The sequence below is a fragment of the Myotis nattereri genome, assembly GCF_964212035.1.
Source record: "Myotis nattereri genome assembly, chromosome: 11".
In the NCBI taxonomy this organism is placed as follows: Eukaryota; Metazoa; Chordata; class Mammalia; order Chiroptera; family Vespertilionidae; genus Myotis; species Myotis nattereri.
The window spans coordinates 14,835,450-14,862,797 of record NC_138086.1 but is presented as its reverse complement, the minus strand read 5'-3'; the positions used below and the strand labels follow the sequence as shown (position 1 = coordinate 14,862,797).

The following is a 27,348-nucleotide window of genomic DNA, read 5'->3' as shown; positions in this document are numbered from 1 at the left end:
AAGTAACTTACCATTATCTGCATGCTAATTCAATTGTAAAAATACAAAAATTTATCACTGGCAGTTGTAATAAATTTGGGTCATTAAGATGAATTCATTTTTAAAATACTTAGCACTTTTGTGGTAATTTTACATTGATCATTCTTTCAGGGACTTACAAAAATAGACTACATTAAAAAATTATAATACAATTATTAGGTAACTAATTCTGTTGGCCTAGCATTTGAACTTTCATTCTGTATGAACACCTAGCATATGCAGGTACTTAGGACAGACATTGCCAAGTACCATTGTTTTCATATTTAAAGTCAATACAATCATCCTAAGAGTATAATATACAAAATCTAGGGATATATTCATAATTTCAATTTCGGGGACAGTAAGACCAAGAATTAAGACACGTTGTTCTTAATCAAAATGAAGAATCTTATTTAAAAACAAAAAATTCCCAGGATTTAATTTGAATTTTATGTATTAATTTGCCTAAAATAAGAGGTTATAAATGAAGAAAGTTTCATAAAATGGTTTATCCTAACAAATAAAAGAAAGCAAACAGAAATAATTAATAAACCCAATTTAAGACTAGAAAAATTAAAGACTCTTAACCCTTTTTAAAGACTTTACCTCTTCAAAGTACGGCAGTGTGAATGACAATGCCATGCCTTTCAACTCTCCAAGCATCCTGACCCCTCATATGCTGCCTCTGTTTGACATGAAAGCCAGGGGATGCCCGCCAGCTGCACGCCTGGTAAAGGGGCAGGGCTCCCGTAGCAATACGACTTACTTGCTCTTTCTCCCACTCCGTGAGTCTGCTGCTGATGAACTGGCATTCTGGGTCAATGTAGTCATGAGCGCTGAAGATGATGAAAAGCCAGCTGTTTCCCTGGGCATGGAAAACTCTTTTCCCAGCTGAAAGTCATTATTTTTAAACGCTTCATAACTGGCTTTTAAACTTGATGTCCTCCGGCCCTCTTTCATCTTGAATGGACATTAATGGACAGTATTAATATACATACATATGTAGATTGTCTTTCTTAAGTATTAGTAGTTACATTACTTTGGTTTAACCAATTCTACTTTATTTTGTTTAAACCATTTTCATCATTATAATTTTAAGCTATTTTGTGTAAAGAATTTAAAATCAAGGCAACCTATGTTCTGCGGCTACAGAGAACGCCCTGGAACGGGCAGATAGAACAAAGTACTGTCCTAGCAGGTGCTGTGGGTTATAGTCAAGAACATGGACATCATGAACAATTATTGTGAGAAGGAGTCTGCATGAGACTGTATGAATCTATTTTTTATTTTTCATTATCAATCAAGTAATTTCTGCATGTTCATTTCTTTAAATAAAATATCAGATATCATAAAACTATGACTTAAACATGAGCCTGTGCAATTAAGAAAACTTCCTGTCCACACCTAGCTGTTTCTACTAGAATTTGCCAATATTTCGAACAAAACGAAACACCTTGTTCCACACCTTTTCCATTTTTTACCTGAGCTGTAGCTTGAACTGCTTGAGCAGCTGCCATGGTAATTGCCCCTGCACCAGTTCCTGAAGATAATGAGCCGATATTATAGGAGGCCAGAGGTTGGGAGGAATTCACATTGTAAGCATTGTTGGATGAGGCCGTAGAATTATTATTTCGACAACCTGTGTAGAATTAAAGAATAAATAGAAATGGTCAGAGGGAACATAATGTTAGTGTGTTTAAAATACTTTATTTCCCACAACAGATATAATCATGAATTTAAAATTTTCATGTCTCTATAAAATTTTCATGTCATATTTTTCCTTTTTCTTCTTTCTCCTTATGTAGAAATTAACCAGGTAAAGAATCTGTATATTCATTAATCCTGAGTGCTTTAATTTTCCCTTATTTTAACATGAACAAGCAAAAGCAACCAATCACATTTAAGAATACTTACCTAGTGTATTTTCCTTAGAGGCATCGGATGTTAGGGTAGATAGAAGAGCTTCAGATTTAAACTTCTTTTCAGGAATATGATCTGTTGTCGTATGGTGAGAAGTTGGATTATACTTCCTTTCTGCATATAAAGAATACATGTGTTTTTTAACTTTAGAAAAATACAGACTATGCATAATACTTCCATTTAGTTATAAACTGGTACATTTTATGATCTGAGTTCCTCATGATATACAGAACATTATGTTTTCTTATAAGAGGACAAACAGAACTCTCTATGTTACATGTTTTATCAAGAGCAAACTTCTTAGATATTTTAAAAAAATTTTAGTAGGAAAGTACTGAAGTTAATTCATTGATGCACAATGGGTTCACATGTAGCATGAGGGAAATTCTGTTTTGAAAACATTATCTACAATTTAGATAAATTTTCAATCAACCCTTCTATCATGTCAAATTGATTTGTCAAAAAATGCAGACAGTCATCAAGCCAACTGGCTTACCATTCACTTAGTCACTAAGTGAAACATTATTTCTGCCAAGCGGTAGACTAAGCACTGCAGAAGCAAGAATGAAAAAGACAAAGAGCCCGCCATGGAGTACTTTGTTGTTTGCCTTAGGTATTTGTGTGTAGGAAGTATATGCTGCTATTAGTACCATACAGCCTTCCTCTATGGATTTTAGGGAAAAACAGATCCCTGTTCCCAAATCAAAGATGCTTTTCCCAAGTGAAGAAGAGAAGTCTGCCAATAATTGCAATGACAAATATATATCTAATGAAAGAAAGAAAAGTAAAGGAAAGATACTTATGTCTCAATCAGTTGTGTAGATCTAATAAAAAAATATACAGGTAATATGAGCTTTTAATTATATTTAAAATTTTATTTGCACTAATAAACCAAACTTACTTTCCACTGGAGTATGTGAATGAGCGTGGTGATTGTTCACTGGCTGGGAAGGAGTATCTAATTCCAAAGATCCTGAAAAAAGAAAAAAAATGACAGAGAGATTCACTGTCATTAACTGTCACCACAGAACTTTACATGTCAATCAACTACAGGTACTATGTACCCTCACTCAGCAGAGGACTAGCAAACCCTGATGTATATGCCAGTGTCACTTTAGTCAAACATATTAGGTCACCACTGCCTATTTCACCCTGAATCAACTGCATACTTTCTGTAAACAATAAGTAATCCATTTCTCAATATTCACCTGAAGTACAAAACAGGTCAAGGCATGCTAATTTCAATTAAGGGAATGCACAACAGTAGGTACCAAATAAGTGGATGAATGGATATTATAACTCTTTTCTATGGGAGATCCTAAAGTATTAAGCAACGGGACATTACTGTACAAAAGGAAATTCTTTGATCACTAAAATGACCTAAGATAGTAAAGGGATTTTGCTTGTGAAAAGTGAAGCACAGAATCTACCGCCAAGCTTTACAATACTTTTAAATAAATGTTCTGTGTTTATTGTGATCCCTTGAGATGAAATTGTGGCAGGGCATAGGGTGGTTCAGTTTCTATATCTTGATCCAATTTAGTTTCATTTGTCTGTGTCCTCATGAGGATGCTTTGTGAACCTTCCTGCAATACTGAATAGGCATGAATTTCTCTTATGGTGTGTCAAAAAACAACAACAATCAAAGCAGCTAAAGGACATTTTATTTTGTCTCAAAATACTTATTATTATCAGATAGGATTCCCCTGGAATAAAAATATCACAACTAAATTAAATGATCATCTAAATTGATGGATCCATTTTGAATACAGCTATGGATTCCTAGCTGGCTGCTTCTCTAGTTAACAAAAGTATATTAACAGAGTATATCAACAGAGATACATAACTTAACACTGTAAGTAAATTTTTCGGGGGGGAGGGGGGTGTAGAAATATGTACATGTTCTTGCCACTGAAATGCACCAAGTAAAAAAGATGTTTGAAGCCTTAAACTAGATTCTAGTAGAAATCAGCCACAATACTGATTTGGCTCACTAACGTTTAGCTGGTGTCTACTCTGGGCTTAACACCACACCACATGCTTTTATGGACATCACCTATTTAGGTTGGAATAAATGCTAAATTAGTTAAAAAAAAAAACAACAATGAAGCTTATGTCTCCAAGAAGTTATAAGGGTAACCAGAGCAAGAGATCAAGCTGAGAACCTTGCAAAGAAATACTAAAATGGCTTCTCGCTGATCCAAGAAAATTTAGAGGAAAGAGACAGGACTATGGAGCCTATTAAAATTTTTCTTATTAACACAGTTGAGGAAAAGCCTTAAAACGATTCTTAAGGAGAAATAATAACCTTCTTCAAAGCTTACAATTTATACAAAGGCTAAGCGGGCAGGGCAAAGTCAATACATTTCATGACAAATGGTTGACTTGTTTCTAGATGGTTATTTTTCTTTAACTCTCTGCTCTTACCATTCAGCTTACTAGCATATATGCATATTAAAAGTGGAATGACTTCACATTTTATTTTCATAGCCAGTGAGAATATTCTATGTTCTCTCTCTCCGTTTCCATGACCCAAACAGTTTCAACTGCCAAGGCCCAAGCTCTCCGGCCTGGTTGCCACCATCCACCGAGCGCAGGATCTGAGTCTCCGTGGGCCCAGTTCTCCTCAGTGACTTGTGCACATACTATCCAACATGGATGGGAAACGTAAATTTTACTTACGCCTCTCTAATATTTCTGTAATTCCAGCATTATCAGCTTCCAGCTCCATTTTAAACTTAGCGAGTTCCTGATCCAGCTTTCTCAAGTGTCGATCTACCTGTTTCAAAGAAGAACAAAGATAACCACCAACATTTGGGACACTATTAAAGTGTCAGTTTAATGAGGAAACCTACATCTTTATTTCTGTTAATGATTCTGTTTTGCATCCTTGAGCAGATCGATTGACCTATACTTCAGGTTATTCATCTATAAAATGAAGATGCTGACTAAATAATCTCCGAAGTCTCCTTTAATAAATTTTCAGTTTTAAGAAAGCAGAATTGCAATTTGTTAGAAAATGTCTGAAAAAAAGTGGTATATAAAACGAAAGCAACAATGATATTAGGGATTTGGGGGGAGGGGGGGAGGTGCAGGAGGGCTGGTAACTTTTCATAGTACATGCCCTGGGTTACTTTTAGCCTGATCTGACCCTACTCAGAACAAGGCCGTCCACACGGCCATACCACATCGTTGTTATTTAGAATGAGCAATGAAAGACCCTCAGTCTACAAACAAAAAAGCTATGATATTCTATACATATATTTCTCTAAGGCAGGAAAGTAAGACATTTATGTAAAGGGTTGAAACAAAAGGAATTTTTAGCCAGAAAACTGCATTCCTCAAAGAGCCCGGTTAAAATAGTTTTACTATAAAACTACTGCCCTTGTAAAGGTGGCAAATTTTATTTTCTCATTCACCTAGAGATCTTTTGACTAATTTCAGAAAATTATATGATACCTCAAACTAGCAACAAGTCTTCATTTATTTTTTAAGCTTAGTATTTTTTCAAATGTACTACTTTGAAGTGAAAGAAAAAAATCAAATTCTTTGAAAAAATATTCATGTTGCATTATTGACAACCTCTTTTTCAAACTCTAATTTCCCACAGGATCACTGTTATAATTAGTAACTTTCTTACAAATATCAAAATGCCTCTGGTACCTTACAAGAACAAAAACTTTAAGAATTTCAATTAAGTAATGTATATCTAAAATAAGGGGGTGGGGGGGGGGAGTAGGAGACAATTTGTGTGTTAGATACCAGGTAAAGTGCTTGATGCATTAGATGGTCTATCTTTTCTAGCCCTCCCTCTAACCTTTTGAGATACACTATAATTGTTTCTACTTCATAAGAAGAAACTGAGGCTCATAGGGATTAAGCCAATAGTTCCTGTATTACAGAAATGAGATTTAACGCTGATCTATATGTAATAAATTGTGTTTCACCATTTATGCTTAACACTGTCCTCTGAACTTGTATATGCAGAAGCCAACTGTTGTTGTTTTTTAACTCAGAGTAATATAATTCCATTTGAAAAAATAGGAATATTATCTTATTATTTGTATTTTGTATATTAAAACAGCAACCACTGGGGTGTTGGTTTGCGATTTTTCAGTAATTTAAAGCCCAACTGTCCCTCCATCTTCACACACAAGTTATTTTTCAGAGCTTGGTTGTAATTACAATACTTAAAATCCTATAAGGTCACATATTATGGACACTTGCTCCTATTCAAAGAACCTGCAGGTGATTGAGCATCCTTTCAAAAAATAAAGTGTGAACACAGACCTCAGTTATTCAAGAATATATTTGACATTGTCAAAATTTAATCTCAAGGGAAATCAGAAAAAAATACTCATATTTAAATTCCAAGACCACTTAATCCACCACTTTTCCTACCTACAATTATACTACTAATAAATACTGAGTTCTTATTATGTGCTTAGCACTGGGCTACTTGGAGGATACATGACGTATGAGAGAATCCATCTTCATAATAATTAGAATGTAGCTAACAAATCAATATTTATATAATATTTTTAATATAATAAAGTTTTGAAATTTATCTTTATTCTAGATCTAACAAATAAGCAACAGCTGAAAAAGGGTCAGAAGTAGTACCCAAAAAAATAAACCATTGGGCAGGATAGATACAAAGGAAGTATGAATGTTAGTGAAGAGTGGGTGGCATTCAAATAGACAGAAAAGGGAGTAATAATTAGAAAGCAGAGAGACAGGAAGACAAATAGTATTCTTAGAGAAAAAGAAAGTAAAGTATGGTGTGGCCTGTAGCAGGTGTATATGGTATAGAGAGGAAGAGCGCCGGAGTCTCTGTTGGGAGAGTGGGATAGGGGGAGAGGAAGACATCACACACCTAACTCACTCCATCCCTGCAGGTAAGATTGCTTTACTAACGAAAGACCGTGCTGATAAGGCTTATTATGCCTGAAAGCATGGAAAATAATGATGAGAATTTCCAATACTAGATAGTCCAAAAAAAAAGCAATGGAACCCAAAGAATTAATAACTCCAAAATCCAAATTCATAACTAAAATAAACAAACACAGAAAAGCCTTAACTACACTGTGGTGGGCAACTTCATAAAACAGCTCCCACCTCCTGGTATGTAAAAAAGATTACAAATTCATTTATTAGTTATTTACTTATTAGCAATTATTAGTTAGTGAGGATTTTCTTAGCTTAACCATTCCTACTAAATCAAATTATAAGTGCTCACAATAAAGCTGCTCACAATATTTAATTTAAGCTATAAAGCACCAGGATACTTAGTATTAAGCAGCCCTAGCAAGAGCTTAATTGAACTTGACTGTACTCTATAAAGTGCTTTCCCTCTACCTACATGATTCTGAATGATTAAAGCATCTATTCTAACAGATCATAATGGCCCCACAGTTTACGGACAAAGCAAGAACCTAAGTTACGCCACCCTTGCACACACCTCTAACCCCACAAGACGGATTTACAGCAGTAAAGAGGGTACTGATTCAAATGACCATAGATTACTAACACAAAGCTGACTAGACTCCAATTATTGCGTTGTTCCCCACTTAATGTCAACAAATGCTAGCAATAAGTTTCCTTAAAGCCAAAAAACATATCCTATAACACCAATCATCAGTGCTTTAAGTTTAAATCTATTATCCTTTTTCTGACCTCTTTAGAGACAAAGGAAATTCTCTCAACATTATTTAACATATTCATGATCATAAAGATGTTTAAGTCACAGCTGGCCCCTCTGCATGAAACAAGAAATCCTCATTCACTCTTTAACATTCTTCCATAGTTGTAATCCTTTATTCTCTTTCGACTCTCCCAGTGTTCTAATATTCAAATTTTCATATGTCCCTGAGGACCCAAACCAAACTAACTACATATAGCTTTGTAAAAGTTTCTACATGATTAATGGGTCCCAATACGGTCAAATTCTAAAATTTAGATGCCTAGCTTTCCCTTTCAAAATGAGCACTCAGTCCCTAAGTTGAAACCCATGGCAAGAAGAGATAAATTTTTATCCATGAAAAGCTCAGGTAATAGTGAATAAGGATAAATTGGTGAAGAAAAAGGAACCATGATGGCAAATTATTTCTCTGATAAGTCATGAAAATCATTCTTTCCATCTCTGAATTATATTTAAACGAGATGAAAATTTGATCCATCTTTAGGCTGAATCAAATACTTGAGGCCTTAGCACATAAACTACATCTAATCATCTTCCTAAAAGACAGTAAAGATAAGAGACAAATCAAAAGGTCAAACATATATTTCATTCATTAGAGTATCAGATGAAGAATTCTTAAATTTATAGGTAAAATGTGGGCCTGAAATATGATCATCTCAGGAATAGGCGAGGATATAAAAAAGAACAAGTTCAAGGGTAGTGGGCACTGTAACCGACTGCTAAAATCATTCAAGCATTAACTAAAAGCTCAAATTTTATCAGAGTATACATAAATGAACTTTATTAGGTACTGCAATCTAATGCAGCCCTGACAGTGATATCTGGCTGAGGAACACAAACAATTGTATAATGATTATGAGTATCAAGATTCTAGAAGGAAATTATTGCAATAGAAGATAGATATTTTTTCTGTCAAATTTCACTAAAAGACATTGACAGTTTTAGTTATATTGAACCCTAATTCCATATATTTTTTATTTGCTGATATTTAGGCAGTCCAGTTTCTTTTTTTAATAAATATACAGTGCAGGTCATAGGAATAAAAAGTTTACCACTGATTTTAAAAGTAAACAAAATATTTCAATGAAAAATAATGCAATGAAATATTATGCTATAATAAAACATTGATGGGCAAAATCAAACACGATTATATACTAAATTGTTATAGCTTAAAATCTGTCAAAATAATACATGCTTACTTAAAGTTGCCATAAAATGTGTTTAAGCAAAGCATATATCAATCTTCTCTAAGGTATAGTTCACTCCTCTGGTTAGAATCCTTCATTGACTTCCCATTGCTTTTAATTTTTAAAAAATTTTCCATCACCATTTATCCCCTCTATGACCTCTTCCTCCTCCACCCCCTCTTCCCCTCCCAATCACCACACTGTTGTCCATGTCCATGAGTTCTCTTACCTCTTTTTTTTTTCTCTTTGACTCACATTACCCCCTCCCCCTGACCCCCAGCACTAGAGCCATTTGCTTGGTCTCTATCTATGAGTTTGTCTCTATTTTGCTTGGTAGTTCAGTTTGTTCATTAAATTCCATGAGTGGAATCCTATGACACTTGTCTTTCTCTGACTGGCTTATTTCACTTAGCATGATGTTCTCTAGGTCCTTCCATGTTGTTGCAAAGGGTAAAATTTTCTTCCTTTTATGGCAGAGTAAATGTATCACAGCTTTTTTATCCCCTTATCCGTGGGGAAGCACGGGTCTTGGTTGGAAAGTCTGTAAGGAGGAATCTCCAAAAGGTTGGAGGCCTCTAGGGGACCTTGCCAAAAGTCGGTAGACCCTGCCTTGACTTTTCCAAACAAGTCTGAGCCCCTGGGTGTTTTACTGGAATGTTCACATTTACTCTTTAGATGTCCTTGCTTAAAGGACACTGCAGATGCATGTGTCTTCTCAAGGATGCTTACCTTACTGATAGTATCTAATAGTTAATTTTAGTTCAAGCTGTTGTTACAATAAAAGCCTGAAGAGGCAGGCAAACAGGGCTTTGGTTTCTCAAGCCAAGCAGTCCCTTAGCCCTCTCTTTCACAAAAAACATGTGTGGGAGTAATTACTCATCTGTCACTTAGGGTCTGCCAGTCAGCACCAGCACTTATCTACTAATGGGCACTTAATTTTGGCTTTTGTAAATAATGCTGCAATGAACATAGGGGGACATATATTCTTTCGAATTAGTGTTTCTGGTTTCTTCAGATAAATTCCTAAGAATGGTATCGCTGGGTCATAAGACAGTTCCATTTTTAATTTTTTGAGGTAACTCCATACTGCTTCCCACAGTAGCTGAACCAATCTGCATTCCCACCTACAGCGCATGAGGGCCCCATATCCTCGCCAACTCTTGTTTGTTGATTTGTTAATGGTAGCCATTCTGGCAGGTGTGAGGTGGTATCTCCTTGTGGTTTTAATTTGAATTTCTCTGATGAATATTGATGCTGAGCATCTTTTCATATGTCTATTAGCATCTGTATGTCCTCTCTGAAGAAGTGTCTATTCAGGTCTTTTGCCCAAAAGACAACCCACTGAATGGGAGAACATACTCGCCAATGATACATCTGATAAGGGGCAAATATCCAAAATTTATAGAGAATTTATAAAACTCAACACCAAAACAACAACAACAAACAACCCAATTAAAAACAGGCCCCATTGCTTTTAGAATAAAAACCACACTGCTCCATTGACTTGCCTGGCCCTGCATGGGCTGGCTCCTGCCTGCCTCCTCTCGTTCCACTCCTTTCTCACTATACTTCAACCACACTGGCCATTTTCCTGGTTCATTCTGCCCTTTTTTCACCTCAGACTTTGCACTTGGTACTTCATCTCCCTGAAATGTTATTCCTTAAGCTTATCACATGGCTGGCTCTTTCTCATTTTCCAAGTATTACCTCAATTGTCACTTCTTGAAATTACATTTATCCTGAATATATTCTTAACAACTTCCCCCAGTTATGCATTCTTTTTTCCTCTCTCCATATGTTTATATCCTTTCTAGCACTTAGCAAAATCTAAAATAATCTTTATTTACTAGTTTGCTTATATTAATGAACTGTGTCATTACTGCCCACCTACCACCAGTAACTGTTTATAGCTGGAGTTCTATAAATACTTGCTGAATGAAAGTTATACTCTCCCACTATGAAGAACTGAATCAGTAGAAGTACCACTGTCTACAGGCTGAATGATCTATGAATAAAAAGTACTGTAGTTTTACACTTACGCTATGTACCATCTACTCACCTCTCAAGTATAGCATTCTAAGCTCTCAAATGTTAAATCCTGGCAGAATTTAACTTCTCTTTAATATTTGTAAAAGTGTTCACTTGGATGTTTATTGTTGACTAGAGGCCTGGCACATGAAATTCATGCACGGGTAGGGTCCCTAGACCTGGCCTGAGATCAGGGCTGATCTTCCCCAACTACTGGCAGCTGGCCCCGCCCCCTGCCGCTGCTGCCGCCAGTCTGCCTCTGTGTATGGGGCAACCGGCAGGGTGATTGGGGCCTTGGCGCTGCCCGCGTCCACCACCACCCACCCCCGGTTCCTGGTTCCCCATCGGGCGATTGGAGCCTGACGGCCTGGGGTTGGAGGAGGAACCAAGAAGTTGGCCAGCAAGCCTGATCAGGCAATCGGGACCTGCGGGCTAGGGGCAGCTCCTGCACTGAGCATCTGCCTCTAGGTGGTTAGTGTGCGTCATAGACGACCGGTCGTTCCACCATCGGTCCATTTGCATATTACACTTTTAAATATAGATATATAGATATAGATATAGATATAGATATAGATATTTTGGGGAGTAGAACTAATTTGAGATGGTAAATCCATTTAGTGACCTCCCTACTTAACAAGTCAATGATGCCATTATGTTTGTTTGCAATTACTTGTGAGGCTAATAAAGTAAATTTCTTGGCCTTAAGCACAAAGTGTTCAAGTACCAAAAGCCACTCTGGCAATATGGTGCAGCGCACAGCGCACAGAGCACATGCATTCCAAGGAGGGTGTATAATTGGTGTTAACATTTTAATAATTATGTATTTGCAATGCTAGTTTCCATTTATGTAAGTAACATCAAATTTTTAAGTTTTAAACTTTCATTTAAAAATGTACTTAGTAAATAGAGGTGTAATGGAGATATTGTAAAAACCTTACAGGTGAAATGCAAATGATTAAGGTGTGGAAAATTCTGGATTAGATCACGTAACAAAAGTCTTTGTCGTCCTTTGTAGACCATTCAACTAGTCTACTGTGCCAGGCTCTGAGCATACAGCATCATTAAGAACCTCACCTACTCTCAGGGCCCTGGTTGCCTCTAATATTTTTTATTTTACAAAAATAATAAAATAAGACTTTATTGGGAATGAGTTAACTGGAAGTCCAGTATTGTTATTACTCTGTATGGTAAGATCTAATAACGTTTAATAAATTTTTTTCATGATTTAAAAGGAACCTCTCTAAAAGCAAAGGAATTGAAAAGAATGATAAATTTCTATGTAATGTATAATTATTAAGTGGAAGATATTTTTTATTTAAAACTTCCAAGACACATACATCACAAAAAGTGTTAATATTTTTATACTTGTGCCTTTTGTTGAAGGCACATCTATAAATCCTGTTTTAGAAGAACTTTCAAAATGAGCTTATGTAACAGAGAAGGAAATCTATCCTAACATGGGAAACTAATAAAATTGAGAGCAGTTGAAAAAGAGGAACACCAAAAAGATCTGAGCAAAAACATGGATCATAAGATTGTTTGGTCTCTGAAAATGATTCCATAAAGGAAGCTAAACTGATCTGAGCTGTATGACTTTCGCTTTTCCTGGTTTAAAGCCATACTTTGAAAAGAAGAAGCTATTTGCACTGCAGTCTACCAAACCAATCTCAGCACACTAAAATGTAACTCTATTGCCTTCTGAGAAATAGTGACCCAACTAAAATATATCTGACACCAGCAACGACACCATTAAACGCTATCTATCCTTCAGTCTCATATCTTGGGAGTCATGTTACTGCTCCTTTTTCTCCATCAACTTATTCAGGTGATTTTGTTCCACAAATATTTACTGAGAACATAGTTCTTGACATTTAGAGCAGGGAAAACACAAACACACCAGTAAGAGGTAAATAAATAATTACAATGTGATTCGAATAATAATAAATTCCTGGGATTAACAATGATTTGGAGGCTGGCATGATGTTGTTGAGGGTTAGGATGAGGCACAAACTGCATATCACCTCCTCAATATGCCTTCTCTCCTCTTCCCTGACAGAATCCCACATACCTGGGCCGGCAATGTGCCATGTTAAACAACATACCTCGGCCTCCCTTGCAGCTGGCCAGTAGTGAGATTTCCAGGCAGGCTCTTCAAAGGAGGTGACTGAAGCTGCTAAATGCGCCCTTTCGAGTAATCCCCTACTGCGATTCTCCTTGTCCAGAGTGGGAACAGACTGGAAGGAGTCTGGGGCACTGAGCATGTTGAAGTAGCCTTATAAGCCCTGGTCTGTCTCCTCTAACAAGTTATTTTACAGAAGAGAAAAATAAATCATTTGTTTAAATCGCTCTTGTGTGGCTTTTCTGTTATAAGTGGTGAAGTCTCTTCTAGATAAAAATGACAGCTATCCAGATGACTGAGATGACTTTAATAAAGACGCAATGCTTACCCAGGATTATGAAAGATGGATACAGTTTACCAAGCAAAGATGAAAGGAAAGGCATTCCAGTCATTTTTTTAATTTTAAAGTCACTTGAACTATAGCAGGCTGAAGTGGAGAGGAAGGGATAATGAGAGGTAGTTAGAAAGTAAAATGAACAAGATATGGTGATGAACAGGAGAAGTTAGGGACAAGGAGGAGACTAGGATGACTTTCAGTATCCCACTGTGCATGACTAGGTCATAGTTCTAAGATTTAGAAAGAAAACGTGGGGGTTCCAAGATGGCTGCATCTGGAATCTCCATCTGATTGCTCCCAACCCTGGACTGGCCTCGCAGCTAAACTGCAGAGCAATTATCTTGAAAGACCAGAGAAGTGTAGCTGATCTGAAATATTGAGAACGGGAAACACGGGGAAATACAGGAACCTCCTCGCACGGGTACAACTGGGAAGTCCAAGGGATACTGTGGCAGCATAGGCTCTCAGCTCCATGCAGGGATCCCCAATCGGGAGCAACAGAGAAAAGAAGGGGAGTCCGCATAGCATCCAGCAGCGGGACTCAGTGAGGGTTCGGTCCCCCGGAAAGACTGGACGTGCCCAGCACAGAGTGATGTCCTCCTTGTAACATCAACCTGGGAAGTTCGCTCTGGTTAGGGGCTGCTGGAGGGGCCACGGAGCAGCGCTCGGGACGCGGAGGGGTCTGCGAGGGGCAACCAGCAGTGACTCTGATGGGCCCTCTATTCTCCAGAAGGACCTTGAGCAGAAGGTTGTTCAGACTTAGACTGTGTGGTTAGGGAAAGAGGACTGGTCTTGCCCATCTTTGTGCATGAGTGGCGCCTCTCCCCCTCTGCTAAACTGCTGGGTCTCTGTGTATCTCTGTGTTCCCACGCAACGGGGAAGGGCACGGGGCTGGAAATCTGTACCCACACTACTTGGTTTGACGGTTTGGAGGAGATAGATATTTGGGAGCCTGGGAAGAGGCCCTGCCCAGCTGGTGCTGGACATGCAGAGATTGGAGTGCCAAGTGGGCTGATTTTTAAATTAATTTTTATTGTTGAAAGTATTACAGATGTCCTCTTTTATTCCCCCAATTGACCCCCTACTCCATGACACCATCCCAGCACCGAGGCCTTCACAACACTATTGTCTGTTATATATGCATATAATCTTTCCTGGCCCCCACTCACCCCTTGCCTCTGAGATTTGTCAGTCTGTCACATCCTTCCAGGTATCTGGATCTGTTTTGTTCAGTAGTTTATTTTGTTCATTAGATTCCACATATAAGGGACATCATGTGATACTTGTCTTTCTCTGCCTGACTTACTGCACTTAGCACAATACTCATCAGGTCGATCCACGCTGTTTCAAGGGTAAGAGATCCTTCTTTTTTACAGCTGCACTGCACTCCATTGTGTAAATGTAGCACCTCTTTTTTATCCACTTATCTACTGGTAGGCACTTGGGTTGTTTTAAGATCTTGGCTATTATAAATAGTGCTGGTATGAACATAGGGGCGCGTATATTATTTCCAATTGGCGTTTCGGGATTCTTAGGTTATATTCCTAGAAGTGGGATCACTGGGTCAAATGGCAGTCCCATTTTTAATTTGTTGAAGAAATTCCATACTGTTTTTCATAATGGCTGCACCACTCTGCATTCCCACCAGCAGTGTACTAGGGTTCCCTTTTCTCCACATCCTCACAGCACTTGTCATTTGTTGCTTTGTTGATGATAGCCATTCTGACAGGTTTGAGGTGATATCTCATTGTTGTTTTATTTTGCATCTCTGATAATTAGTGACTTTGAGTGTTTTTTCATATGTCTTTCATCATCTGTGCACCCTCTTTGGAGAAATATCTATTTAGGTCCTTTGGTCATTTTTTAATGGGATTGTTTATCTTCCTTTTGTTAAGTTGTATGCCTTCCTTATATACTTTGGAAATTAAACGCTCATCAGATGTATCATTGGTAAATAAATCCTCCCAAACAATGAGCTCCTTTTCATTTTGTTGACCGTTTCTTTTGCTGTGCAGAAGCTTTTACTTTTAATGTGGTCCCATTTGTTTATTCTCCTTTGTTTCTCTTGCCCTAGGAGATGTATCGGCAAACATACTAGTATTGCTATGAGACATGTCTGAGATTGCTGCCTATGGTTTCTTCCAGATTTTTATGGTTTCACGACTTACATTTAAGTCCTTTATCCATTTTGAGTTTATTTTTGTATATGGTGTAAGTTGGTGGTTTAGTTTCATTTTTTTGCATGTACCTGTCCAATTTTCCCAACACCATTTATTGACGAGACTGTCTTTACTCCACTGTCTGCTCTTGCCTCCTTTGTCAAACTGTCACTGTTCAAAGATGACATGATATTATAGATGAAAAACCCAAAGATTGCACACAAAAAACTACTAAATTTAGTATACGAATTTGGCAAAGTTGAAAGATACAAAATTAATATCCTGAAATCGGTGGCATTTTTATACACCAATAACAAACTCTCAGAAAGAAAAATTAAGAAAACAATTCCATTTACCATTGCAGCAACAAAAATAAATAAGGTATCTAGAAATAAACTTATCCAAGGCAGTAAAAGACCTGTACTTGGAAAACTAAGGGACACTAAAAAAAGAAACAAAGGAACATATAAACAAGTGGAAACATATACTGTGTTCATGGATCAGAAGAATTAACATCATTAAAATGTCCATACTACCCAAAGCAATCTATAGATTCAATGCAATCCCTATTAACATACCATCAGCATATTTCACAGATCTAGAACTATTCCAAAAATTTAAATGGAATCAAAAAAGACCGCAAATAGCTGCAGCAGTTTCAGAAAGAACAAAGTAGGAGGTATCACAATACTGGATATGAAACTATACTTCAAAGCCATTGTAATCCAAAGATGCTGGTACTGTCATAAGAACGGGTATATAGATCAATGGAACAGAACAGACAGAGCAGAAATCAACCCACTTATTTATGGTGAATTAATATTTGACAAAGAAGGCAAGAGCATTCAATGGAATTAAAGCAGTCTTTCCAATAAATAAATGGTATTGGGAAAATAGGATAGGAATATGCAAAAAAAATGACCACCAACTTACACCATGCACAAGAGTAAACTCAAAATGGATAAAAGACTTAAACGTAAGTCACGAAAACATAAAAATCCTAGAGGAAACATAGGCAGCAAAATTTCAGGCATCTCTCGTAACAATGTTTACCGATACATCTCTTAGAGCAAGGGAAACAAAGAGAAAATAAGCAAGTGAGACTACATCAAAAAAAGCTTCTGCACAGCAAAAGAAACCATCAACAGGATGAAAAGGGAACTCAAGGCATGGGAGGATAGATTTGTCAATGATACCTCTGATAACAGTTTGATTTCCAAAATAAATAAAGAACTCATACAACTTACAAAAGGAAGACAAACATTCCAATTAAAAAATGGACAATGAAAAAAAAAAATGGACAATGAACCAAAATAGACTTCAATAGCCAAGAGGACATACAATGGCTAAGGGACATGAAAAATGCTCAAAGTGCCCTTGCTGGTCTGGTTCAGTGGATAGAGCGTCGGTCTGCAGACTGAAGGGTCCCAGGTTCAATTCCAGTCAAGGGCACATGACTGGGTTGCAGGCTCCATCCCCAGTGGGGGGCATGCAGGAGGCAGCCAATTGATAATTCTCTCTCATCATTGATGTTTCTCTCTCTCTCTCCCTCTCCCTTCTCCTCTGAAATCAATAAAAACATATTTTAAACAATAAAAATAAAATAAATTTTTTTAAAAAGCTCAGAGTCATTGATCATCAGAGAGATGCAAATTAAATCGACAATGAGGTATCACCTCACATGTGTCGGAATGGCTATCACCAATAAATCAGCAAATGACAAGTGCTGGTGAGGAAGTGGAGGAAAAGGAACCCTAGTACACCACTGATGGGAATGAAGACTGGAGTAGTCACTATGGAAAAGAATACTGAGTTTCCTCAAAAAATTAAAAATGGAACTGCCATCTGACCCAGTGATCCCACTTCTAGGATTATAACCTAAGAATCCTGAAACACCTATCAGCAGCATTATTTACCATAGCCACAATCTAGAAACAGCCCAAGTGTCCATCAGTAGAAAAGTGGATAAAAAAAGATGTGGTACATTTCACAATGGAATACTACACAGCTGTAAAAAAGAAGGAACTCTTACCCTTTGCAACAGCATGAATGGATCTGGAGAATACTATGCTAAGTGAAATAAGCCAGTCAGAGAAGGATAAGTATCACATGATCTCATTTATATGTGAAATCTAATGAACAAAATAAACTGATGAACAAAATAGGACTAGAGATATGAATACTTGGGACAAACAGATTTTGGTGAGGAGGGGCCTGAGTGTACAGGAAGAGATTAACCAAAGAACATACATGCATAGGCCATGGACACAGACAATACTGTTGCAAAGGTCTGTGAGGGCACCACGGGCTGGGTGGAAGGTGGCAAAAGGGGATAAAATTGGGATATCTGTAACAGTGTCAACAATTTTAAAAAATAAAGAAAATGTGTGTGTGTGTGTGTGTTGGGGAGTGGGAGGGAGAGAAGAAAAAGGGAAGCTAAGAGTTAAGTTTTAATTCACAGAGTTCCAGGGCGTGGAAACTCTCAAATAAGATGAATAGACTCAGAAGCCAAGTCTGAGCATGAGAAATAATTCATGCATAATTATCAAAACTAACAGAATACATGGAAAAGCAGTGAAAAATGTTTCTCAACTTGGGTGGTGTCTGTGGGGCCAAAGGAGGTAAAACTGGCATTTGATAAAATAAGTTTTCACCAAGTGGTATCTGGTCTTCCTGGCCTCTGGAGTTGGGGTAGCAGATGGGAAGAGAGTTACCTCTACAGAGAACCATCTGAATAGAGTAGCAACCATTATGAGTGATATTCAAGATGGAGGAAAAAGGCCATAAAGATGAGAGGGTGATATCAATGATTAATATTAAATCTCAAAGAAGAATAGATTTTTTTTTTATATTATGAAGATGATGGTCAACTGAAATAGTAATGGAGTATTAACAAAGGAAGGGAAGAATAGAAGTAGGAAAAAATTAAAAAGGGAGCAAGGTAGGAAGGAGGAAAGGGGAGAGGAGAAGGAAAAGAATAAAGAGAAGACATTGCTAGAAGTACTGGGGAATGGGAATTAAACAGGTTCAGGGAGGCAGAGCTGAAAGAGAAGTGCCTTCAGGAAAGTAAAAAATGGCAGTTAGGGAAATGCGATGGAGTGAGAATTTAAAAATGGAATGAGTGCCTACTTTCCGCCAAGTTAAGAGCATTACATAATATGGGGTAAATCCTCCTGTCAGGTACAAATTAATACTCAGTTGTACAGATAAGGAAATTGAGGTTCCAGGATTAAATAACTTTTCCAAAGTCCTGCTATCAGTGAGGTAAGCTGAACTCATGTCTGTATGGCTCTGTTATGGACACTTGCTTTTGATTACATTTTATTAAATTTATTACATCACCTTTTAAAATTGAATTTATTGGGTGGCATTGATTAATTAAATTATATAGGTTTTAGGGGTACATTTTTATAATATTGTATTGTATGTTCATGACCCCAAGTCAAGTCTCCTTCCCTCACCATTTATCCTCTTTATTCTCTCCTACCTCTCCCCATCCCTTTTCACCACACTATTGTTTGTCTATACAACAATAATCACCACACTATTGTTTGTCTATACATCACCTTTTAACACCTTACTCTTTTTTTAAATCCTCACCAAAGGATATTTTTTCCATTGATATTTTTAGAGAGTGGAGAGGGGGGAGTGGGGGGGGGGGGAAGGGGGAGAGAGAGAGAGAAAGAGAGAGAGAGAGAGAGAGAGAGAGAGAGAGAGAGACATTGATGTGAGAGAGACACATAGATTGGTTGCCTCCCACATGAGCTCCAGGGACAGAGATCAAGCCTGCAACCGAGCTATGTGCTCTTGACCGGGAATTGAACCCAAGACCCTTTGGTCCGTGGGCTGATGCTCTAACCACTGAGAAACACAGCCAGGGCTATTTCCTCACCCTTTTAGTCTAATTAGTCTATCCTCCTCAAAAAATTTAATTTTCATTTTCATTCTATGTTTATCCATTATTTCTGAGTGAAATACTTTCCCCTCAATATAGTACCTAATCCAGACCCCTGAGCCTCTGAATAAATTCTATTCAAAACTCATCTCATACCCTCTAAGAAATCAACAATAACTCCACATGACTTAGTTCAGTCTTTTGCCAGATATCCCTTAAAACTCAACTGCATTAGTCTTTACTTGTTACATGTTCCTATTCAGGATCTTTACTTTGAGGGCATGTCTTTCCAACTAGTTTACTTTGAGGACAGGAACGATTTGTAATATTTTCTCTTTATTCCTCCATTACACCTAGGTAAACTCTACTATACCAAGCACAGAGTGAATGAACACTATGGTTCCTAAGTAACAGACGGATACAAACACACACATTTAAAAAGCACATATTTACGTTATATACATATTTTCCTAAATGCATGAAGTATTTTTCATAAAGGTATAAAAAGAAGCAAAATCACAAAATATAAACGAAACAGAGTACAACCAAAGAGCTATATGATTTAAAAAGCAGGTAATCTATGCCCTAGTCGGCTTGGCTCAGTGGATAGAGCATCAGCCTGTGGACCAAACAGTCCGGTTCTATTCTAGTCAAGGGCACATACCTTGGTTGCAGGTTCCTCCTCGGCCCGGGCCCTGGTCGGGCCTTGCGCAGGAGGCAACCAATCGATGTGTTTCTCTCACATCGATGTTTCTCTCTGTCTTTCCCTCTCTCTTCTACTCTCCCTAAACAAATCAATGGAAAAAAATGCTCGAGTGAGGATTAACAAAAAATCCTATATAATAAAAGGCTATATGCAAATTGTCCCATCGGGAGTTCGACCGGGAGTTCAATTGCTCGCTATGACATGCACTGACCACCTGGAAGTGGCGTAGAACATGGTGGGAGACCAGTGGCAGCGGTGGGGCGCTGAGGGAATGAGGGAAGGAGGAGGCAAGGAGGCAAGGAGGCAAGGAGGCAAGGAGGCAGGGAGGCAGGGAGGCAGGGAGGCAGGGAGGCAGGGAGGCAGGGAGGCAGGGAGGCAGGGAGGCAGGGAACCTGATTGGCCCTGATCACTGGCCAGGCCTAGGGACCCTACAAATACACGAATTTTGTGCACTGGGCCTCTAGTAAATAAATAAATCAATAAATAATAAAAAGCAGGTAATCCATATATAAAGATTGACATATACAGTCATTAAAGGTGAGAAAGAATACTACTAAAAAAAAAATTAGTCTCAGATTCAAAGAAAACTGTATTGTTCTGTTTATAAACATAATTCAAGGCCAAAATAATAAAGAACTTCTTTTTCATTCCATAATAAATGAAGCTACTACCCCCTCTACCTTTCTTCAGGCCTTATCTTTTATGAAACTGTTTTCAGAATAACTGTAAGAACAAACGCGCCTAGGTTATAATAGCCATAAAATATTTTCGCTATATGAAAACAACTAAACATTTTCTATACACGACAAATGTTTACTAGTTTTGTGTAAGCATTTACAATGTATACTATAGGTGGTATGCATCTTTCTTCTTGTGTCTTGCTCACCAATGGCATTTATATTTACATGTACTTGTTCAGTAATAAGATTGTGACTACAAAAATAAGACATAAAATCTATATGCTAAAGTTCACCTAAAGTGAACATTTGTTTTCAGCTTCAACTTGCTTTGAGGCAAACCAGAAATGAGTATTAACTAAAGTATCTATGTCAAAGAAGATGCTCTACATTAAAAAGAGCACCATATTTATACCAGTTTCAGAAATATTGCCTATACCTGTCTACCTAGTAATTTCAATCTTTTACTAGTACAAGCGCTGCTGCAGCAAAAAAGAACCTTTTTAAAAAGTTTATTTAGTCTATTGTTTCCCACTTTTGCCACCTAAGCCAGTTGTGCATTACCTATTGACATCACTGGATAGGTGAGTACGATCTATTAACACTGATTCAAATGATTCTCTTCTTCATTCTAATCTGACTACCAAGAACTCTTGTCAACACAGTAGTCTTCTGTTTATTTTACCACAGAAACAATCTCAATATGATTTATCAGGAAACTAAACACACTACCTTAAGAAGAAGAAAGCTAAAAGAAAGCTAAACAAACAGAAAGTCTAACATCAGATACAATTTGAAAGCAATAAAGATTTGGCTAAAATGTAAGGATCTTGACCTGTTAACTAACATTGTGGGACACTACAGGAATCTTTTCCACAAAGAAACCAAACAGATTCTGAACTCTCAAATTAAATGTTTTAGTCTGCTCTTCCTTTTACATTTAAGGGAATAAAATTTAAAGTGACCACAATTCAAGTATTTATGGCATAGCATGCACATTAATTTTACTTACCAAATCATATATCTGGTTCGCCAACTGTACCTTCTCATCTGCATCTTCCAAAGCTTTATAGTAATCCTAAATAAAAACATTTGCATTTCAAGAATAAATTAATAATCTTAAAATATGTGTATCAAGGACATATAACCACATTTTCATTCTCATTCCTTGTTATCACTGTCAGTCATCCTAAGTAAGCAATAAAAACCCAGTTAAGAAAAGGGTGTAGATGAGGTAGAATTAGAAATTATGCACAATGGCCAAGAATTAGAGAAAGATGTTCAGAATTCCTAGAAAAGATATAAATAAAAATAAATACTATTCCAAGTCTAGTCTCTATACTAATGAAAGTTATATGCGGTAATGACTAGATCTTTTCCTTTAAAATTTCTTTTGAAGTTAAGATTTATCTAATTTGTAAATAACATTTAAAGTCTCTAGTTTTAAAACATGTTTTTTATAAAAGTACAACTACTGAAAAAATGCTAACCTGAATGTCTCTATTTTCCAACTGCTGTATAACTCTCATTTTAAGTTAGGTATCAATTCACACAGCTCAACCTATACTGTAGATTTCTCCTCAGCAGAAAGCAAATTATTGTTTAAGAAAATAAATTCTATGAATGTCCCTGGAGTATCAGACTTCTCAGAGTATATGCAAGCTGCACTACACCCAAAACTTACCTTAACAGATTAAAGGGATAATGAATGACTTTGGGATGTATATATGTGACGTCTATATTCACACACACACCTAAGCCTCCAGGTATACTAAGCCAGGACCAATTCTGTCATAAATTCTAAATTCTTGTTCTCCTAACAGAAATAATCTTCTCCCATGCAGTAAAATAAATGACACCACTACTCTAAACCTGCAGTTTTCAAATTTAGTAGCTGATCCTTGAACAATTCTATGTGGGCTGGAGGTGGGGGAGTCATTATCACCCAGAGATATTAAATATTAAAGGACCTGCCCGATGCCACAGAGCGAAATGGCAGAGTCATCACCAAAGCCAGGTGTCTGAAGTTCTGTCAATGCATCTCAAACAAACTAAATCATACCCTGAAAGCAAACCCTGCAGGGAGAGCTGATATCCATTCTAATCTGAAAGACGGCTAGCTATAAGTACTGTACAACTAATTAAGAACTCAAATAAATCTTTATTTCTAGGCCTAGTTCATGTATGAATTTAGAGTTTTAAACTAAAATACTTTTAAAGAATCCTTCTCAGCTCTTAAGATTCTGTTCTTCTGTGATAACACCAACTTAGGAACCTAGTAATATAAAAAATGTGCTTCAAGTTCTGCTAATTAAGAGTGTACTTTTTTATGGCTCTTCACTCTCTAATAAAAGTCACTAATTACTGAAACAACTTCTAAATAAATTACCAAAATGCTTCAATGAAGCTCTAAAACACAACAAATTATTTAAATCCTCAGAAGCCACTGGTAATGTTCCCTCATTTTGATATCCAGAAAACTATTTATTTTTAAAATATCTTCCTCAGAGAGTCCCAGTTTTAACCGACAAATCACCCAGAGTGCTGAACATACTTTTTTGATGGATGCCATTTGTTCTTCTCTCCACTCTGGTTTATTTTTCTTTGCATTCATAAAGAATTCACTGACTCTTTGCTCTAGTTGATCCATTGCATCTATGACATAACAAAAACATTTCATATTTAGACAACCAAGTTCATACACTGAATATACGTGCTTTGACTGGGGGAAAGAAACAAATATCTGACAGTGTACACTCCTTCACTGGGTCACGAACTTTAAATATGGCATGCTTTAATTCTGTAAATATAGAATGCCTTAATTACCTTAGTAAAAAACAAAGTTACAATTTTCCCTACTAATAATTTACTTTTGTTGTTGTTACTTCATAACTTTTTCCAATAGTCAATGTAGTCAACAATACAGATAGGCTCTATACTGTAGTTTCTGAATAGTACAGTCTTGGGTCAAAAGGTAATGGTATTAAATCAACCAAATGTGTCAAAACACGATGTCGTATTGTAAGTACCACTGGGAAATTGACACATACTTTTAATAAGAAAAAATTATAAAAATGATTTTAACCTCTTGCTATATGGTCTTAAACACAAGATCATCTCCTATCTCTGATTAAAAGTAGTAGGTACAATCATTTATCACTTAATATAGTATATTATTTATTCTAGATACATTTTTTTCCTAAATGTGCCAAGAGTGGTCATTCCATGGCTGCTAAAAGAAGAAAAATAAATAAAAGGGATTCTGTTGCCAAATAAATTAAGGAAAACATTTTTACTATATCCTTCTTTTGGAGATTTTCAGTGAAATAATAGCTCTTTAAAGATTCTGAGAAGTCTTACAGTTAATTTTTAAGAGAATTTTCCTTTTTTAAATAAGCATTTCCAAACTTATTTGCTAAAGAAGTCTTTTTTGTTAATCCATACCTATTAACTTTAGAAAATTCTAATTATTATAAAAAATATAAGTTTAAAACCTCTAATTTATATAATCTAAGTCCAAATTGCAAGAGAATTTTAAATTTGTAATAATAAAAAAGCATAAAATAAGTTACTTCTTATTGAATGCCTACCTTCTATCAGGCACTGTATGTTCTAATTTATCTGTATTATTTTAATTCCCAGATGATTCTCATTTTGTAGAGGAAAAACCCTCAGAAGTGGTAATGAGGCCAAGGTCAATGAGAAGTCAGTAACCGAAAATGAACTCGGATCTGAATGAACCTCAAAATCTGTGCTCAAACCTATTGGTAACTACTACTTTAGCGAAATTTTAACATTTCAACTACATTAAAGTTACAATGAACTTTGTGAGCAAGCTGGAGAAAGGCACAGTTCAGACTTCCACACCACAATATACTGAATAAAAGAAGGTGCCTTTCACATCTATCACCTCCCATTACGTGCCACATGAAACTGACAACAGACTGAGAAAAGTATATTCCTGAACAATGGGTATGGAAATGTGTGTGCTGCTGCTGGGGCAGAGAAGCAAGGGAAGAAAAGAACAGGTTCTTAGCGACCTCAAGACTCCCACACTCTGCAATGTCTGGTTCTCCAATCTCTTTTCATGGTTCTTCCTTCCTCCCTATCAGACCCCACACCCCAGATCTTCCTCCACCCTCACTTTTCTAAGAAAACCTGGCAGCACGAGAAACATGTTATGTATAGCCTAAACACAGCTGGAATAAATGGGATCAAAACATATTTTCTGCAGATATACTCCCACAAAGACCAGCCATTCATATCATTTAAATAATTTAAGAGTTATCTTCATTTCTCCAAACAAGGGAGTGACACAAGGCCAAAAGGTACACTTGATTATTCACTTTCATTATGTACCATATAATTTCATATTCTTTTTTTTTTTAAGTAGAGCATTTTTAAAAATATGTTTTTATTGATTTCAGAGAGGAAGGGAGAGGGAGAGAGAGCTTGAAACATCAATGATGAGAGAGAATCATTGATCAGCTGCCTCCTGCACACACCCCACCGGGTTCTGAGCCTGCAACCTGGGCATGTGCCCTTGGCCGGAATCGAACCTGGGACCCTTTAGTCCATAAGCCAATGCTCTATCCACTGAGCCAAACCAGTTATGGCTAATTTCACATTCTTAATTTTTAATATAGTATCTATACAAGATAGTAAACAGCTATATTACATTCACTTCACAAAGGATTGTGAGGTTCTTTCAAAACATGAGCAACATAAATTTGGCAATCATCACTGTTTCCTTGTTGTTTCTGTTTTTTAAATATGTTTTTATTGATTTCAGAGAGAGGAAGGGAGCGGGTGAGAGATAGAAACACCAATGAGAGAGAATTACTGATGGGCTGCCTCCTGCACGCCCCCAACAGATCGAGCCCACAACCCGGGCATGTGCCCTGACCAGCAATAGAGCCGTGACCTCCTGGTTCATGGGTCAGTGTTCACCCACTGAGTCACACTGGCCGGTTTTTCCTTGTTTTAAGTGTAATTTCGCTCAATGGATTGACCTTCTTATCTCCAGAAGCACTGATTCTTTACCTTCTCTGAATCCTGAACAATTTTAAGAAACTGCACAGAGAGAGAGAGAAAAAGAAGAATCATACAAACCAAATACTGCCCTATGAAAGAGTAAGGTTAATTTTGGGAAAAAGTCACAGAATTACCAACTATCACTGATATAAGAAGGGGAGCCAAAAATTTTATTACGGCATACAAGAAGCTTTACAGTAAAATCTTATTCCCCTCGCTCATTCTGATTAACAAAATACCACGCTGTTGACAACTGAGAGTACATGCTATAATGTGCAACTTTTCCAATGTGACATCGCAAGGGTCTCTAAAAAACTGCATGCAACCCATTCTTCTATTTTCTGCTCTTGAAAAAATTTTAATACGATGAACTTTAGCAAAAGCATTAATGCTACCATATATGTTCAATACCTAAAGGCTCCGAGTCAGAATGCTGCCATTCATGCCGCTGTGCATGAAAACATCTACCTACGGTCGCAATGAAGGCACAGGCACGCTGGCTGCACAGTCCAAAATCCGAGAAAGGAACACAGCCGCGTTCCAGTGTCTCCTCTTAACGCCAGGAGGAAAGTGGAGGGAGGCAAGGGAGGCAAGGTTTGGCACTGGATTCTTTTTGACAATTCCTATGTGCGAATCAGCCAGAGAGTCAGATGGCAGAGGCGCTGGGGTCGATAGCGACTAAGTCCGGCACTGAACGCGCGCGGCGAACAAGAGCAAACGCGCCCACTTACTCTGCACCTGCAGGTCCATCTCGCGCATCTCCGTGAAGCGGTCCCGCAGGTCCATGGGAAGCTGCTCAATCACTGTCAAAGGAAAAGTCCGTCAGAGGGGCGGGGCCAACGGCGAAAGTACGTGCCTGCGTCACTGCGTGCGTGCGTGCGTCGGTGGGGTGGGGGTCGAGGGAGCCGGCAACCCTGAGCGAGGCTGCCAGTTACCGTGAGAAAGAAACATCCCCCGCCTCCCCCTCCCTCCCCGCCATCCCGCCTGCCCGGCCACTCGCGCTCTCGCCCGCCCGCGGGTCCCACGGACGGCCCCGGCCAGCGCCGCCCACTCACTTTCTAGATAGTCCTCTAGGTACAACATCGCGGCCTTTAGCGCTTGGGGGACGAGGGGATCCAGGGGTTTATTTGTGTCACTCGCTGTCGCCGGAGTTTTGTCCCTTCCAATATGGCGCCTCCGCTAGCAGCGCCCGCTCGGCTTCGGTGGGAAAAAAAAAAGAAAAGGGGAAAAAAAAAACCACTTTGGCGCCTGACGGCGCTTGCCTCACTGCCGCCCGGGGCTGTCATTGGCTGGCTGGGGCGGTGACGTAGGCCGGCCGTGCCTGTGCCCGCGCCGTTGTGGGAATTGTAGTTTTCCTCCCTCGTCAGCGAGCTAACCCGCTGGCAGTTCTTCACACGGAAACTACAAGTACCAGGCGCCATGGCGAGGGCTGCGCAACAGAGTCCCAACTGCGGTGCCCGTGTTTATCTGTTGCTTTTTGCACCGGCGTGGACGGGAGTCTCCTGCGGCTGCCTAGCGCCGCTAGGAGCAACTTTTCCGCTGTCCCTGCCGCTGCGACGGCCCCGCT

At 38.0% G+C, this 27,348-nt stretch overlaps 1 protein-coding gene across 1 annotated transcript in view; it reads right to left on the bottom strand.

The window, feature by feature from the left end:
- ING3 (inhibitor of growth family member 3) overlaps positions 1–26,985 on the bottom strand; it is a 31,835-nt gene extending 4,850 nt beyond the window's left edge. Inside the window, exons 1-9 of the mRNA XM_081102558.1 lie at positions 26,837–26,985; positions 26,513–26,584; positions 23,302–23,402; positions 21,760–21,825; positions 4,621–4,717; positions 2,840–2,911; positions 1,933–2,052; positions 1,500–1,657; positions 785–978 (exon numbers count right to left, since the gene is read on the bottom strand). Of these exons, the coding sequence (XP_080958684.1) occupies positions 785–978; positions 1,500–1,657; positions 1,933–2,052; positions 2,840–2,911; positions 4,621–4,717; positions 21,760–21,825; positions 23,302–23,402; positions 26,513–26,584; positions 26,837–26,864 (908 nt within the window). The 5' untranslated portion in view covers positions 26,865–26,985. The remainder of the gene's footprint in view (positions 1–784; positions 979–1,499; positions 1,658–1,932; positions 2,053–2,839; positions 2,912–4,620; positions 4,718–21,759; positions 21,826–23,301; positions 23,403–26,512; positions 26,585–26,836) is intronic.
- Positions 26,986–27,348: the final 363 nt, after the last annotated feature.